At 36.7% G+C, this 15,941-nt stretch overlaps 1 protein-coding gene across 9 annotated transcripts in view; it reads right to left on the bottom strand.

Annotated features, from left to right (window-relative positions):
* Positions 1-15,941, bottom strand: part of LYST (lysosomal trafficking regulator) — a 180,373-nt gene that overhangs the window by 67,290 nt on the left and 97,142 nt on the right. For 8 of the 9 annotated variants that reach the window (XM_050950350.1, XM_050950357.1, XM_050950351.1 and 5 more), the window contains 7 exons: positions 12,696-12,824; positions 9,557-10,184; positions 7,978-8,155; positions 6,444-6,613; positions 4,342-4,572; positions 1,685-1,851; positions 808-960 (listed from right to left, as the gene is read on the bottom strand). In XM_050950350.1, the coding sequence (XP_050806307.1) occupies positions 808-960; positions 1,685-1,851; positions 4,342-4,572; positions 6,444-6,613; positions 7,978-8,155; positions 9,557-10,184; positions 12,696-12,824 (1,656 nt within the window). The remainder of the gene's footprint in view (positions 1-807; positions 961-1,684; positions 1,852-4,341; positions 4,573-6,443; positions 6,614-7,977; positions 8,156-9,556; positions 10,185-12,695; positions 12,825-15,941) is intronic. The other variant, XM_050950358.1, reaches the window with a different exon arrangement.

Here is a 15,941-nt window from a genome sequence, read left to right as displayed (position 1 = left end):
CATTATGACGCAGTCTTTAATTATGTGATCACATAACCCTGTGGAAAAAAGTAGTATGTGATCACGTATTTAAAGACCATCAGAATGCAAGGAGGACAAGTTATATGGGCAATCTTAATTCTGCCGTTTTCTAACTTCACTGTGTGACTTTGTAATCTTAATATTATTTTAATGCAAGGTGTGTATGTGGGGGGGAAGGGTTATAAATGTATGTTTGTTAACTCATTATTTCAAATCCAAGTTGAATTTGGCTCTGGAGTCTTCAGGGATGGCACAGTGTTAAGTGAAGGAGAAAGTATTGCTGCATTCCCTTCTCCCAACGTATAAGCAACACTTATTCTGCACACCTACTGAATGCAAAATTTGTACAAAAGTTACACTTCTCTTCACCTGACATACAACATAGAAAACTTAGATCATCATTTTTTCCACAGGTGGATTTGCACTTAGGGTGATCAGACAGCAAATGTGAAAAATCAGAATGGAGGCTGGGGCTAATAAAAGCCCATATAAGAAAAAGACCCCAAAAATCGGGACAGTCCCTATAAAATTGGGACATCCAGTCACCCCATTTGCACTAGACTTGTGTTTCCTAAATACAGCAGTATATTGATTGGTGAAATGGTCATGTAGTACCAAAAATAAAATTGCAGGGAACTCAACACCACAAGTACACAGATATACACTTTTACAACCTCTGTCTCATTGAGTGCCAGTGTAGAAAAATATGACTGGCTTCATCACATAAATGAGGGCAGAAGCTATAAAATTCTCTAACACAACATACTATTACAATTTATCACTCACCAGCAATGCTTTTACGTTTTTGAAACATTGCGTGATGATGGGTAGCAGGTAAATGTAAAGAGTTAGCCAGATCTTGAGAGTCTTGGTTTGCTGTAGCTTTTATTAATTCAATAGCTGCCTGAAGAACTCTGAATTGCAGAGCAATTGCCATGTCTGCAAATGAGAGGCAACAATGAGCACATGACATTTTCCTCAAGGTAGTTTACATAAATAAGTTTCTGAAATGTTAGCATGTTTCTTATTTTCATTTTATCCTTTATATATATTTCTATAACACCAAAATAATAGAATTTCACACATTATAAAACTTTTGAAAAACACATTTCAACACTTGTTTCAGAAAGAGGTGACAAGCTTTTTTTTGAGAAGCTGATGGAAATTAAAAAGGGCAAGATATTTTTAAATTTCAAAACTATACACTTCTGAGAAAGTCACTGCAAAACCACCCCAATAATAGATGCACGTCACAGTACCAATTACAAAGCAAAGACTCCTCTCTCTTTGGGAAAAACAGTCATCAAATTTTAATGTCTTCATAATTTTATTTATTAAAAGTTATAAATGGAAATAACTTATATAGACTCTTTGAATATAGTCACTATTTTCATAATAGTCCAAATATTCCATTCCAGGCCTTTTACCTCAGATGCCTAGGCAGAACTCCACTTACTGGTACATGTTTATAAACCACAGATTAGGACTGTAATTAAGCCACTATTGTATGAGGGTCATTTACAGGAAAATAAGGTACACAACCAGGTACCCCATCAACTCTAACAATTAGCCCTTTTTGCGATAGGAATATCCTCTGTGAAATCTATGAGAAAGTTAGCGGTTACATTTTCAAATCCTGTGGAAGTGAAAGCTTATGACTTACTTTGTGTCTTCTCATTTTTATTGTTTTGAAGATGTCCCAGTAGTACAATGAGGTCCTCAATAACACGAAAATACTGAGAACCTAAGGAACTGCAGGCATGAATTGTGACTGCTACTAGCAATTGTTGTATATCACACACAAGTAGCTTGTAGTCATTCAAAGGAATGCTGTAAACAAAGTCAGATATAATTACTACAAATAGTGCCATTTTAATTCTGATTGTTTCATATGAATACGAAAAATTAAAACACAGTACTTGGTATGGTTAGTAGAAGGAAAAGTAATTTACAGATAATGTTACAAAATCCAAACACTGCCACACTTAATCTGATACTGTTGAAGACACGGAAACGAACTGTTGACACAAAGGCAACATTAGCTATGTTTTAGTTCAGAAAAAGTGGACACCCAAAAATCTCCAGAAGAGATTCCAGTGTTAAGAATGAAGTTCTATATAATGGTCTTGAAAGCAAATGACTTTTACATTAAGTGAAGAACAAATCTGAATTATAAAGTTCTCAAATCACTGAACTTTAAACATTGTACCATTCTCTCCAGTTCTGCAACCATAAATTAGTGTTATACTGAACATTCAAAATTTTGAATATTTGTTCTGCGCCATAGTAACTGAACACATGAGCAAACAGTTTTACTTTCTCTTCTGTTTAGATTTCAAAAGGGAAGTATGTAAAAATGTTTAAACATATCAGCTTTTGAGAGTAAATTTAGTGCATTATTAGATCGTGAACAGTGCAGCTATTCTTTGGATGGGAGTAGCAGACTATTCTTATGTAAACTGCATCTCTTTCTCAGTCTAGTTGCTCCTGCAGGTCAGCCACCGGTCAGGCACATTTTTAGTAGAATGCTATTGCTTCTTGTCCATGATTGATGTTTATTTGCATAGCATAGTGTGACTTATATCTGGGTTTCCCAACCTGGGAATCATGGCCTGAGACAAGGAAAATACCTGACTTTCAGTTCTTTAGTCCCATCTCTGTCTTTCAGTGAAGGACATTGCTCATTTAAGTCTCAAAGTTTCTTATGTTCTACACAAATTTAATGACCCCCTTAGTTTAATTGCTGATCATCATTTACATCAAAATGAAAGAACTATGACTACAAGTTCTTTATACTAAAGAAATTAATCAAATTTTTATTTCCTATATGAATAATTTTGTTTTGTGTCCCTTATTTTTGGTCTTTGTTACAAACTGCATCCAACAGTTGAGCCTTGGTAAGTTGAAAGGTATGCTTTCAGTAGCATCCTCCTTGCCAATAGTGGCCACTACCTTCCAGAAGCCAGGACTCTTCTCTGCTGTAAACTCATCTGGCTCCTTGCCTATGCACGGCATAGCAGACGTAACAGCCAGCTGGGCAAGGAACGGGATGAGCCCCAGAGCAGCTAGCCAAGCCAAATTCCTTGTCCTCCCTACAATAAGTCAGATCCAATATGGAGAAAAAAAAAGAAAAAAAAAAAAGGCCAGGAGGCTTCTTGAATGTTTTTCTGCCTTCCAGTTTTGCATTCAGACTGTCCCATTTTTAAATCTTCTAACACTGGTTCATTTCAAAATAGAGAATTTTCAAATAAAGACTACCAAAACCTCTCAGACACTACCACAACTTGTACATTTATTTTACTGGAAGGTAGATTAGCTATTTAACTCATCTAATCCAACAAAATTTGTTAGCTACGATTTACAGATGAATTGCACAATGGAAATGTTAGACAAATACACAGTGAAAGTTAACGAGGTTTTAAGAAGTGCCATGATGAATGAGACAGATTTTAAGACTAAATTTACTTTAAGACTAAACATAGCACTGTCCATTGATCCAATGTACAACTATGGCTCTCCAGGAGACGACTGCTGTGGGTACAAATTAAAGTACAATATTTCATTTCTTCAACTGAATTTAAGACTGCGAAATGTTTATTACAAAAATGTATGACCAAGTTATCTGAAGAAACAAGAGTGATTTAGAGCTGTAATAATAGACACTTTATACTAGAATTCTGTACAAAAAGTCAGTTCTCTACTATTAATTATATCTAAGTTAATGTCATAAAAGAGTCCATAAAATCTGTACATTAAGCATGTGCATAACTTCTTTAGCAGGCCATAAATTTAAACCAGGTGAATAACGACACCACCATTCAACAAGGCACTTAGGCACATGGCTAAATCCCATCAGTCAATGGAATTTAAGCACTTGCTCCCTCCCCCCAAAATTAATAGGTCATTGCCATGGTAACTGGACAAAATACTTTTTGCTAGATAAGTTTTCAAAAGAAGCGCTTGAAAAATGTGGTAACTAATGAAAAACCTACATTCCTTGCTTTAACAAGTTCTCAAATGGACCAATGAGATTTTACAAGAGTTTCCTAAATTAGACCTACATACACAAAAGTATGAGACATTTTGTTTGTTTTTGGAAAAGGAAAGAGCACACACAGGCTATCAAAAAGAAGTGCCTCTTAAGCATAAGTGAAGCAAGGTATTAAATACACTGGGCCTGATTTTCATTTCGGAATCATACTCCATTGAAAAATTAGAAGCATATTATATATACATAAAATCATGCTTAAAATAATTTAGTGTGAACTTGCAAATTGTTTTTAGAGTGAATCTGAAATATTCAGGTAATGCAACACTTACTTTGTTTCTAGACCATTAAGGGCTGCTAAAGTATTACACAGCACATACAGCAAACCATTATCAAGCAGTATGTCTGCCATTTTAGAGCAAGAATTTATGATTTGTAGCAGAAGGCAGAAGGAATTATGCAGCAGTACGTTGTCATAGAGAGAATTCTCTATAAGTCCCAGAACAGGAATGACACACCATTTTTGAAAAAGTCCAGCATTTTTTACATCTTCCATGTCAAATCTATTAAAATAGAAACAAATAGGAATTCATCATCTGTCCTTAAAATCATCATCACAGTATGCACAATTGAATTTTGAATTATTGAAAAGATTATGAATACTAGGGAGTCTCTATGTTAACTGTTATGTACTGGTCAGGGGATGGGAATGATTTCCATGGCGTTTCATTTCATGTCAAAGGCAATGCTTATCTAATCTGTTAATGGTAATAAGAATTACAAAAAATGCTTGGAAGGCTTACAGGGAAATGAGACCCCTAAAAGAGATATTAATGAAGTTTAGCTACTACAAATAGGTTTACACTACATTTCATAAACAGAAAAATCTGACTTTCAGCTTTTACTAAAAGCCAGTGGCACAAAGGTTCTCTTATGACTCATTCTATTTCTCATAATAAAATATTGCAACTTGCAGCGCCACTGTCATGAAATGAGGTATGGGTTTGCTGTAATAAAATAATCCACTGACCAAGAGGAGGCTCTGATATACTGTATTCATTACTGCTGAAACTAATTATATCAAAGATGAATACCTCTTGTTCATTTCAACTCCAGAAGCCATAAACTGAACTACAGTCCTTACATTAGGACTTTCTATGACATAATGGAAAAGGAAATTAAATTACCATTAAAAATATATATTATTATACCACATCACTAATATATTCTGAAGTAAGCATCATAGCGGATTCCTAAAAGGCTAAGTCTCATCCCCATCCACCTCAGTCCTTTCTGAGGAGATGTCTGCTTTCCTTCTTGGGGCTGGTATGACATCTGACAGGTTCAAAGCTTCCTATTAGCGTAAGTGGTTAACTTCTGGTATATGTAAGAAATAATCTGTGAGTACTGCTCTTGCACTATAGTTGGCAACTGAAGCAAGAGCTTTTTCCTGACTGAGCAGATTGTAGGCCTTTGGCTATACCTGGATGTTGACTCTCCATTCTGTATCATTAAATCTCTGCAGTGTTAAACAGAAGGGTCTGACTAGCCATCTATTCAGAGAAAAATTACTTCCCACAGCTTTGGCAGAATGGTCTGCTTAAAGTGAGATTCTCTCTCTCTCCGCAGTGCTTCTGTGGGATTCCTGCTCTTTGTGGTACAAGGATGTAGTACAGGGATTGGCAACCTTTAGCCCCCTAGCAGGCCGGGCCGGTTTGTTTACTCACCGTGCCCGCAGGTTTGGCCGATCGCAGCTCCCACGCTGCATCTTACAGCCCTCATTGGCCTGGAGCAGCGAACTGCAGCCAGTGGGAGCTGGGATTACCTGCTGCATCTGCAGGTTCGGCCAAACAAACCAACTGGCTCTCCAGCAGGCTTACCCTGATGGGCCGCGTGCCAAAGGATGCCGATCCCTGATGTAGTAAAATTTATGGAGATGACACTAAAGAAAATCTAGAGATTTTGATTCAGATGTAGATTAGGGTAGCAGTTGGCATAGAATTTTTTTTCTAGCTAGTTGTCACAATTTGGTAGGCGGGGTCTAAGGTGGAGTTTGATTGTTAATATTGCCCAGAGTTTCATATGGGTTCTGACTGGAGAATGACAAGGGCTAAACAGACTATGATAAGTTCAAAGGATGTAGAGAGGCTTCAATATTGAACAAAGATATGGGGCTCCCTCTCATGAAAGGCCAAGTGAAGGTGTACCATGTTCTGGTAATTAAGGGAAAAGTAAGATAAACTGAGTTTTTAGAGTTCCAATAAACTTGCAATCAGAAGCATTTTTGGTGAGGAACTGTTTATAAGGCTGTCTGCTGTTGAAAATATGGTGGGACTTAAATGGAATTATATCCTTGCCATGAGCAGATAACACAATATCGTTGCTTAAACTAAAACAGAATATCTTCTGAATGCTGAAGAAAAGCAATACTTACTCTTCATCAAGACCAACAGATCGACCAAAGAGCATTTCCAAAAAGCACTCCACAAGTTCCTGAGTTCCTTGATGAAGATACAACTGGTTGGCTAACAAGGAGAAGCCACGATTCTTTAAAAATTTTTCCTTTTGTTCCCTGGTTGCTCTGTTGAAATATGCATCCAACAACTAGAAAGAAATGCACAATTTTGATTCAAGATTAAGTATTTTTATGCATAATTTCCTTGGAAGTTTAAATATTCTTGTTCGCAACATGTTCCATTCAGAAAGGAAGAGTTAAAAAGATTTAAACATTTTCAGATTCCAAATTAAGTGACAAATTCTTTCCTTTGATTGTGTTTGCGCATTCCATTGACCTCAATGAATCATAGGAGTGGAAAGGACCTCCAGAGGTCATCTAGTCCAGTCCCCTGCACTCATGGCAGAACTAAGTATTATCTAGACCATCCCCGACAGGTGTCTGTCTCACCTCCTCTTAAAAATCTCCAATGATGAAGATTCTATAACCTTCCTAGGCAATTTATTCCAGTGCTTTACCATCTTGATAGTTAGGAAGTTTTTCCTAATGTCCAACCTAAACCTCCTTTGCTGCAATTTAAGCCCATTGTTTCTTGTCCTATCCTCAGAGGTTAAGAACAATAATTCTTCCTCCTCCTCCTCGTAATAACCTTTTATGTACTTGAAACTGTTATGTCCCCTCTCATTCTTCTCTTTTCCAGACTAAACAAACCCGATTATTTCAGTCTTCCCTCATAGGTCATGATCAATATAGATTTATTTATATGAAGAATGGAACAAAAAAGTTTATAATATTAAAAATTTTTTATACATTTTAGCTAAATTGTTACTGATTGGTGACTTAAGTGGTTTTACTTTGTATTTATCTATCCATCCATCTATCTTCTTAACTAAACCTTTGAAGTTCCTCTTCAAAACTACAAGCCAAAGCTACTCCGTAGGCCCTGCCTCAAGAGCAAAATTCTTCATTGTAAATTGTTTTCCCTCTTCATAAGAAGGACAAAACCAAGCTGTCAAAAATCAAGATAAAACCCACAGTTAGTTTAAGTTAATACTCAGGCAAAAGTCACACTGACTGCAATGGGAACTATCTCAAGGAAGGATTTCAGGACTAAGCAAACACTGGAGGAAATAATTTTTGTATGATGCACTACCCATACTGAAGGATGGTCATTTATTTTTCTACCATGTTACTCTCATTTTTATGCGCTATTTGCTTCCATCATAGAATTTGATTTCTTCTATTATCTCTAGTTTATATAAATTCTATAGTTTAACTATCAATTTAAAAGATACTTTTTATGAAGAAATTATCAAACATCTAGATATAATCAACTCAATTTCAAAAAGGCTTTGTGGGGATAAAACTAGAGGAATATAATAAAGAAGTCAATCTTATTTTTGCTAACAAACTGCATATAAAGAACATCTTAGATCAAACTTTGGATATATTCAAGTGAGCTAGTTTATAGGCTTATCTAAGTTGTAAACATTTAGACTGTATATACTCCTACTTTAATGACTCCTTCTTGTATAAGAGGAGATGGATGGTTCACAAGAACAATAAGAGTGTCAGGCTGAATAAGTTTGTCTATCACATCTTCTAGCATGATATCTGGCAGGATTAAAAGAATGCCACGCAAGAGGTCATACAATCCACAGCATATAAGCACAAGGCAATCTTCTGTGGATCTGAAAACAAAGAGGAAAATGTGCTATTACTATATCGAATTGCCTATAAAACCATAGGCATGTATAAATACCATTACAGGCTACCTGCAGGGGGAAAATGACCACCCCTTACCTTTAAGCACACGGGGGATAGAGGTGTTGTCCAGCTTGCCGAGTGAGAAGGAACAGAGCTTTACAGGGGGGTGAGAGGCTCAAATGCTGCTTCAAAAGGGGGAATGGGTCAGCACATCTATGCTGATTCATCTCCTGGAAGGGCTGAGTGATTGAAAAGGGGCAAACCTGGGCACAAGAAGCCTCTTCTTCCAAAAAGCAGGTGAAGCCACTCCTTTTTAGGGGGCTTTGTTATGGTGAGTGAAGGGAGTTAGGCTATATCTTTCAAATCATTATGTAAGTGTGGGGCAGATGTTCAGAGCAGGTATTCCATGGGGGGGCAGGGAGGGAAGAGAAGTGTATAGTGACTGGATAAATGGCTGGTAAAGAACTTAAAAGGGAAGAAGTGCTGGTTAAAAGGAGCGGAATGGGGAGGCTTGGGGCTCCCATGACTGGTCTGGCAGGGAGCCAACCCCCCTTTTCTTATAGCACACCTTAGCCCTCCGAGGTCCCAGCAATGGGTTGGCTGGGGAACCTGGATGGAAAGAAAGGGGGCTGGCAGAACTGCCTTGAGTAGATATCAAAAGAACATGAGGATACCTGCACTGTACATGTTTATCTGCTGGGTAGTCCCAGATATCTAATAATTAAGTTGTGGCATGATTAAAACCATATCAAGCGTCTCCTGTCCTTTCAGTATAGTTAGACAAAGGTCAGACTAATGACTGTCTGATGAAGTTATTTCCCCAACTCTTCCCAACACTCTTTTCTTCCTTTTTTTAGGGCTTAATTCTTAACTGCGGTCAGTAGAGGGCAACATGAGCAGAGTTATTTGTATCACAGTAGTGTTCAAAGGTTTCAGTCAAGTTCAAGGCCCCACTGTGCTAGGCATCATACAAACAGTTAACCCTTCAAGGTTGAGATTAGCTAAATAATGTGGAATTTGAAACAAAAGCAATTTTCTAGCATACTACTAGTTTAAATGAATATATTTGCAAGCTTTCACTACAGATCAACACTATATTTCACACTTTAGCTATTTTTTTTAAACAAAATATGTAGTCCAGAGCAAGAACCACAAAATCTTTGTCAAGTCAATGAGAAACTATTCTATATATTATAGCAGAAATTACTGTACTATTAGAGCAGTAAAGAGTCCTGTGGTACCTTATAGACTAACAGACATTTTGGAGCATGAGCTTTCGTGGGTGAATACCCACTTCGTTGGATGCATGTACTGTTAGAATTATTTCTGGAATGTTGAGGTATTGTAGGATTCTTAAAAAAAAAAAAAAAAAAAAGTGTGCATACCTATAATCAGGTCTTTCAGATCTTTTAAAGGTCTGTTCACTAACTGAAGAGAACGTAAGACTTTCCCAGTCTTCAGGAAGTGCACTCCTATCAGCGAGGTTTGGCCAGCAAGCAACGGAGGATGATCCACTCTGAGCAGAAAATGCTAGACCCAAGCCAGCAAAATTGTTTTGACTCTTCTGAAATGAAGGCAGCCCCTTCAGATTGTCAGGACGGCGCAACAGTGGTTCAACTGCAGCACCATTCTCATTACTTTTCAGTTCTGTATTTAGCTCTTTGTTCTCAGATAATTCTAGTTCTTCTTTTGAAATGTCAACCAATGCTTCAGCAGATGTTAATTCTGAGTCACAAACTGTTTTCGCAGACTCACAGCTGCTGACAAAGAGTTCCTCCTGTATCCTTTTTAATGTTTCAGAGCTTTCCACAAAAATATTTTTTTCCTGTGGATCAACAGAGTCACTCTCCCAAACTTCCTGCAAGTCATCAATGCTTCTACCCAAGCTCCCAGGTAGCCTTTTTGGATGTACTTGTGGTGAGGACGTAGGAGATGCTGGTAGGCTTTTGCAACGCCTTTGAAGTGCCTGAGAGATCATCATCTGTGGTATGATAATCTTGGAAATAATGTTTCCTGGGGAAGAGAACACAAAATACTCTTAGCATCTATTCTGCATTAGAAACCACATTAGAATGTTAATGTTCTGTTTCACCATCGATTAACATATCCACAAAATGCACATAGTAAATGAGCCTTTTGGCTTATTACACTGGCAATCTCTGTTTCCCCCCTACCCTAAACATTAAATCAACTATGAACAGATACCACATTCATTTGGCATAGCAGGCCATAAAGTTTGCTCAACTACTGAGACATTTGATTTCAAAGACAGAATATTCAGTTTACATGAGTTACAAAATATGACAATAAAATAATGTATATACAAGTTAATTTTCACAAAGCAGAATGGTTTTTTTTTTGGTCCTTCTAATTTTGTTTTGATTTAAAGATATAACCACTTAAATAGCAGATTCTACAAGGTATGTTCTGTTATGTCTGATCCCTTCAGTTAAGTCAGTTAGCAATAAAACCCTGAACATATTCATGACTAAAGCTTTAAATAAAAAAAAAATACTCTAAAAGATTAAGTGTCTGAATATGGCCAACGTTGAATAAGTAAAGTTGTGTATATAGATCGCTAACATTTAAAGGTGCAACTCTGATCTCAGAGGCACAAACATGCAATATCTAAAACTGGATTAGTCTCTGTCTACTTTTACTGAATGATAAATGTAAACTAAAGATAAATATTGCATCTTCAACTACTTCTGTATACTAACTCCCAGTTCATCTTAATTTGTCTTATTCGGGATATTTTACTCCTCTTTGGAATCTGTGAGCCTTCTTTCCACTCTGTATTTGCAGAAAAATCCATTTTTAAATGTAGAAGTTAAGTATTTGAAGGACTATCAGCAACTATTGCACAAAATATTGTTGTGCTAGGATACTACAATCTTCATAAAAGGATGTTAGATCTGAGTATCTAACGCAATATTTCTATAATCAAAAGAGATGCAATTTGACCAAAAAGGTTTTAGAATGATACACCAGCTAATACTTTTGTCCAAAATCAGCATATCAGGAATGCATTCCTAAGCCCCGTCTGACACTTGCTGAAATAGATACAAATGAATTCCCTCCAGCAGTCAGTACAGAGCTGGTTGCTTAGGTGGTTTTAAACATCTTGCAGCTAAAATCAGAGATGCAAATGCCAATGTGCAGCCCTCCAGAATATCACATATTTTTGCAACAATCTGATGAAGACCTGTCTGTAACATTCATCTGTGATAGATGAATGGATAACATTTCTTTATTTAAGAAAAAACTTGTACTGAACTATAATTTGTAATTGTTTAGGACCTCATGTAAGAGAGCATAAAATGACTAGCATTTGTGCAAAACAAAAAAAACTTGAGGAGATTGCAACATTTCATGACATGGCTCTAAGCGAAGTGAAAGACGTATCACTTTTTTTTTTTTCTTTTTAGATAGTCAAGTCTCAATCTAGCAGGTACATAACATTTGAAGAGCTAACTTGTAATATGCTTTTCACTAGGGAAGAACTGATTCAACATTAACTGCAAAATGTATTATTGTTCAGGTATGCTGTGCTGTGGGTTTTATATTATAGAAATTGCAACAGTCGCAAATAGGAAGTGAGAAATGGAAGCAAATCACATCTATCTCATACATGTTGCCTAAATTGTTTGGCTCCTACAGTTTTAGCCAATGATTTTACCTCATTTTGGATGTACATTAACTTCATAGTTAAGTTCCATTGCAAGACTTTTTTTGACCCAACTTAAAATTTTGATCCAGGGATGATTTGTTTGAAAATGCGTGTAATATACATTGAAAGACTACATTTTAAAATTCCAGAAGTCTAGAGCACTTCTCCCATACTGGTTAATGAAAGTGGGCACTTAATTTTTTGCTGGAGTGACTTATGATTTGTTGGAAAGTGTGAAAATTACTAATTTGTACTCTTTATGCTAAAATGTTGAATTGAAATCACAATAGTAGCATAAGATATGTTGGGAAGGGGTGGAGGGTATTAACTAGCCCCTATCCAATCTCCTTTGCATAACTATAGTATGTTTAGCACTCATATATGAAGAAAATAAAATATCACTGACCACAGACTTTTTACATTTTAAAGCTCAACTGGAATAGTGTACTGTAATAAAAAAACCCTGACAATTCTCTCTCTCAGGCAAGTAACTTGCTGGTCATCTAAGTCACACAATTTGGGATATACCTGGAATAAGTTGCTCCTAATAGGTTTACCTACTTTATCTCGGTTACAGAAAGTGTATTATTGTACTCACTGCATAATCAGATGCTGATTTTGTATTTTATACTAAATTTAAAATGACCAAAATCTTCTCATCATGCTCAAGTTATAAAACACTGATACAACCTTAGTTATTTTGCACCAGCGGACTGAATTTAAGCCGACTTTGCCACCACTCACCTAAGTTCCACCTCTATAAACAGTTGCAGCCTTTTCCTTTGCTTCATTGCCAAACCCAGAAATTGAGCATATGCTTTTCTAGCAGCAGGTATGTAATATAAATATTTTACCTCCCAGTGGCGAAGCAGTAAATCCAGCTGGACTTGTAGTTAGAGATGGACTGTCAACTGATTTTCCACCAATGCTGGAATTTCTCAGGTATTTGATTGATTGGACCTTTTCCTGAAAAATCTTGCCATCTAGAAAAAAAGGGGGTGGGAGGAACAATGACTTAACTCCATGCAAGTTTCTCTTGGCAAATTAAAAAAAAAAAAAAAAAAACAACAAACAAGTCAAAGTTAAGATTCATAGCATATCACTGCAAGGTTTAATGGGCCAAGCACTTTCATTCTCCACTGTGTTTCTTAAATGTGGAAGGAAAGAATTCTACTTTTGTTCAGTACAGTGGTGTCATACTTCTCACTAAGAGAAGTTTTAGAATATTCCTCTCAGTGAATATATTCTGGCATGGTTCTCAAACTTGTACATTTAAAAATAGCATTTCCAAGCTAACTGCTAGTAGCCATCTTGCTGAAAATTTTGTGACATCAAATAAATGACACCCCTCTCTAATTCTCATCCCCCCACAAAAAAATTAGTTCCTTTACCAGATGAATCAAACCTCAAACTATCAGCAGTGGGCTCTAATTCTGTGCTAACAAAGACATACATGGAGTCATGCTGGAGTGCAAATGCCAACAACTACACACCATTCAAGTAGAGAGCTAATTACCCAAACTGGACATGCAAAATAAATGCATCCACAACAGTAGAGTATAGTCTGAAAATCTGGCTCAACGCATTGAATATTTACACCACAAAAAGTTTCACTATTTTCAAAACTACATATCTACAATGTCAACAAGATACTGGCAAAAATCTTGGGAATGTCAACTTTAAATTAGAAATAAAACTATAAAATGTATTTCACTACATAGATGTAAAAAATGCTTCTTTACAGAAAAAGATTTTAAAAGCCTTTACTCATTTTGTTCAGCACAATAATGATTTGCTACTACAGATCTGTTCTGGATTACAAATTTTCTAACTTCACCCACTTTCAAACATTTCTGTGTTCATTTTATCTAACCGAGCGCTGCCAGGAGATCACTGGATGTTTTCCACTGATAGCTCAAAAGGATACTTGATTATTGTAATCTTGAGCAAAAGGAACCTTGTCATGTGGTTAGTTGCAATTTGAAGGAAAGGGGGGGATCCCTTCTCCTGCCTCATCTCGGAGGGATCCTCTGACTGGATCCCTTCCAGCTACTTACTCGTCCACTCTGTCTTCCCTAAATATGAATTTTACATCACTGTCAACCAATCTCATTAAAAATTACTGAAGTTCAAAATAACGTATTTAAAATGGATTAAAATTCTAATATGGTTTGTTTAAGTACAATAGAATCCTCTTAATTTGCAAATCTTGTTGGAAATAATGAACCAGTTAAGCAATTGTCCAAATTATCCAAGTTGCATGACGTACAGAACATTGCACACGAATTTATAATAGTTTTCATTGGCTGCTTTAAAATAAAGTATTGTAAATATGTAGTATGCCTAAGAACTACAAATACTGTAAAATTGATTTATAAGGAGACATAAAACCAAACTGCCTGAAGTTAAGGCCCATATTTTGGGACTGCTAGCAAAACAGAAAGTCACACCTGGAAAAGGGTTACTTACTAATTACAGAAAACAGTTTGCATGGATCTACACAATCAAGAATTGTGCCCCTCGAGGCACCTTTCGAAGCATCAATGTATTTGGGGGGATGCATGCACAACTCACTTGAGGCACTGAACACTGACGCCTGAGGATGGAGGCGTGACCATCCACCTCAACTGCTTATTAGTTCATTTGATTCATTTAAGAATGCTTTAAACAAAAGACTCTAAGATAGAGAAGGTGCTTTGAGCTATACAAGTGTTCTTCTGAAGGAGCTACAATTAGTGACAAGAAACACTTTTCCTCCAAGAATTGCCTGTATAAATTCACAATACTGGGAGACTAACAAGCAGTAACAATCATCCAAGGAGAAAAGCCTGAGGAGAACTAGTTAGAGATGGCACAAATGCTCTCCCAAGTTGGCATTTAGATCTAATTGCCTAGTCAAGCAAGTAATGCTGCATGAATTTATGAAGACCTCAAAATAGCAGCTTTGAAATATTTTTAGCATGTTCACAATGAGACATATTATGAAAGCCATTTTTGAGCTCGTAGAACATGCTCTAAAGATCTCAGGTACTTCGATATGTGCAATATCATAACAAGCTTGTCTAAGTTACTTTGAAACTAGATGGATTTTCCCCTTGAATTGTCTCCATAAACTGCAGTTGCAGTTAGGGTAGTGGTTTTCAACCTGGGGTCTGCAGACTATGTCTCAGGGATCCACGAAAGATTGTTGCTAGCATAGAACACTGGTTTTCAGCCTGTGATCTGTGAACCGCTGCAAGTCTGCAGACTAAGTCTAAGATTTTAAAAAGGGTCCACACCTCCAAAGTTTTTAGGAGTCCGCAAATAAAAAAGGTTGAAAACCACTGATTTAGGGTATTCACAGATAGATTTTCACATTGAATCTATGTAACCTAGCCTCCCCTTATAAGCTAATTTAGGGAACTGGTCAACTGAGAGTATGTCTAATTTTGACCAAGAGGTATAAATTTGCAGCTTGAAGAGGCACCTTATACTAGTTCAAACAAAGCTTGTACACTAAAAATAGAAATGCAACTGCTGCAGCATAGGAACTGAAAGGGGCTAGCTGCTCCAAGTATGTACCTGTCCAAGAAACTATGAACATGCTAGGGTAGCAAGCCCCTATCACCACTTGCACTGCCACAGTTACATTTCTATTTTTAGAGTGCTAGTTCAATCAGAGCTGGAAAGTACACCTTCAGATTGAAATGCAGACATACCATAAGATTAATTTAGGTGGAACTTTAAGAGACCTTTCAGGTAGAGGTAAAAGCCCCATGTTTATATAGAACACTGAAGAGAAGGTGCAAGCAGGTCCTTTCAAAAAAACTCAATAATAGGATGATTGAATATGAAGAACCCTGTAGGGTAAACCAACGTGGTTGCCTGAAAATCCTGTCGGAAATTAGTGTCCCTAAAGCAGATCTACTTCAGTCAAAACCATGATTGACCCCTGACAGAATAGACTTGAGGGAACAACAATTAACTCAAACTATAATTTATTTTTATTGAACAGAAATGGCCTCTAACAGGACAAAGGGTAATGAAAATAATAAAGAGGCCACTGAAGAACACTAAATGCATTTGGAATTGTGGATGTTTCATACCCTTGAACCTGAACA

The sequence above is a fragment of the Gopherus flavomarginatus genome, chromosome 4 (genome assembly GCF_025201925.1).
Source record: "Gopherus flavomarginatus isolate rGopFla2 chromosome 4, rGopFla2.mat.asm, whole genome shotgun sequence".
Classification (NCBI taxonomy): domain Eukaryota; kingdom Metazoa; phylum Chordata; order Testudines; family Testudinidae; genus Gopherus; species Gopherus flavomarginatus.
Note: the sequence above shows the minus strand (reverse complement) of the source record. Positions and strands in the feature narration are given on the sequence as shown.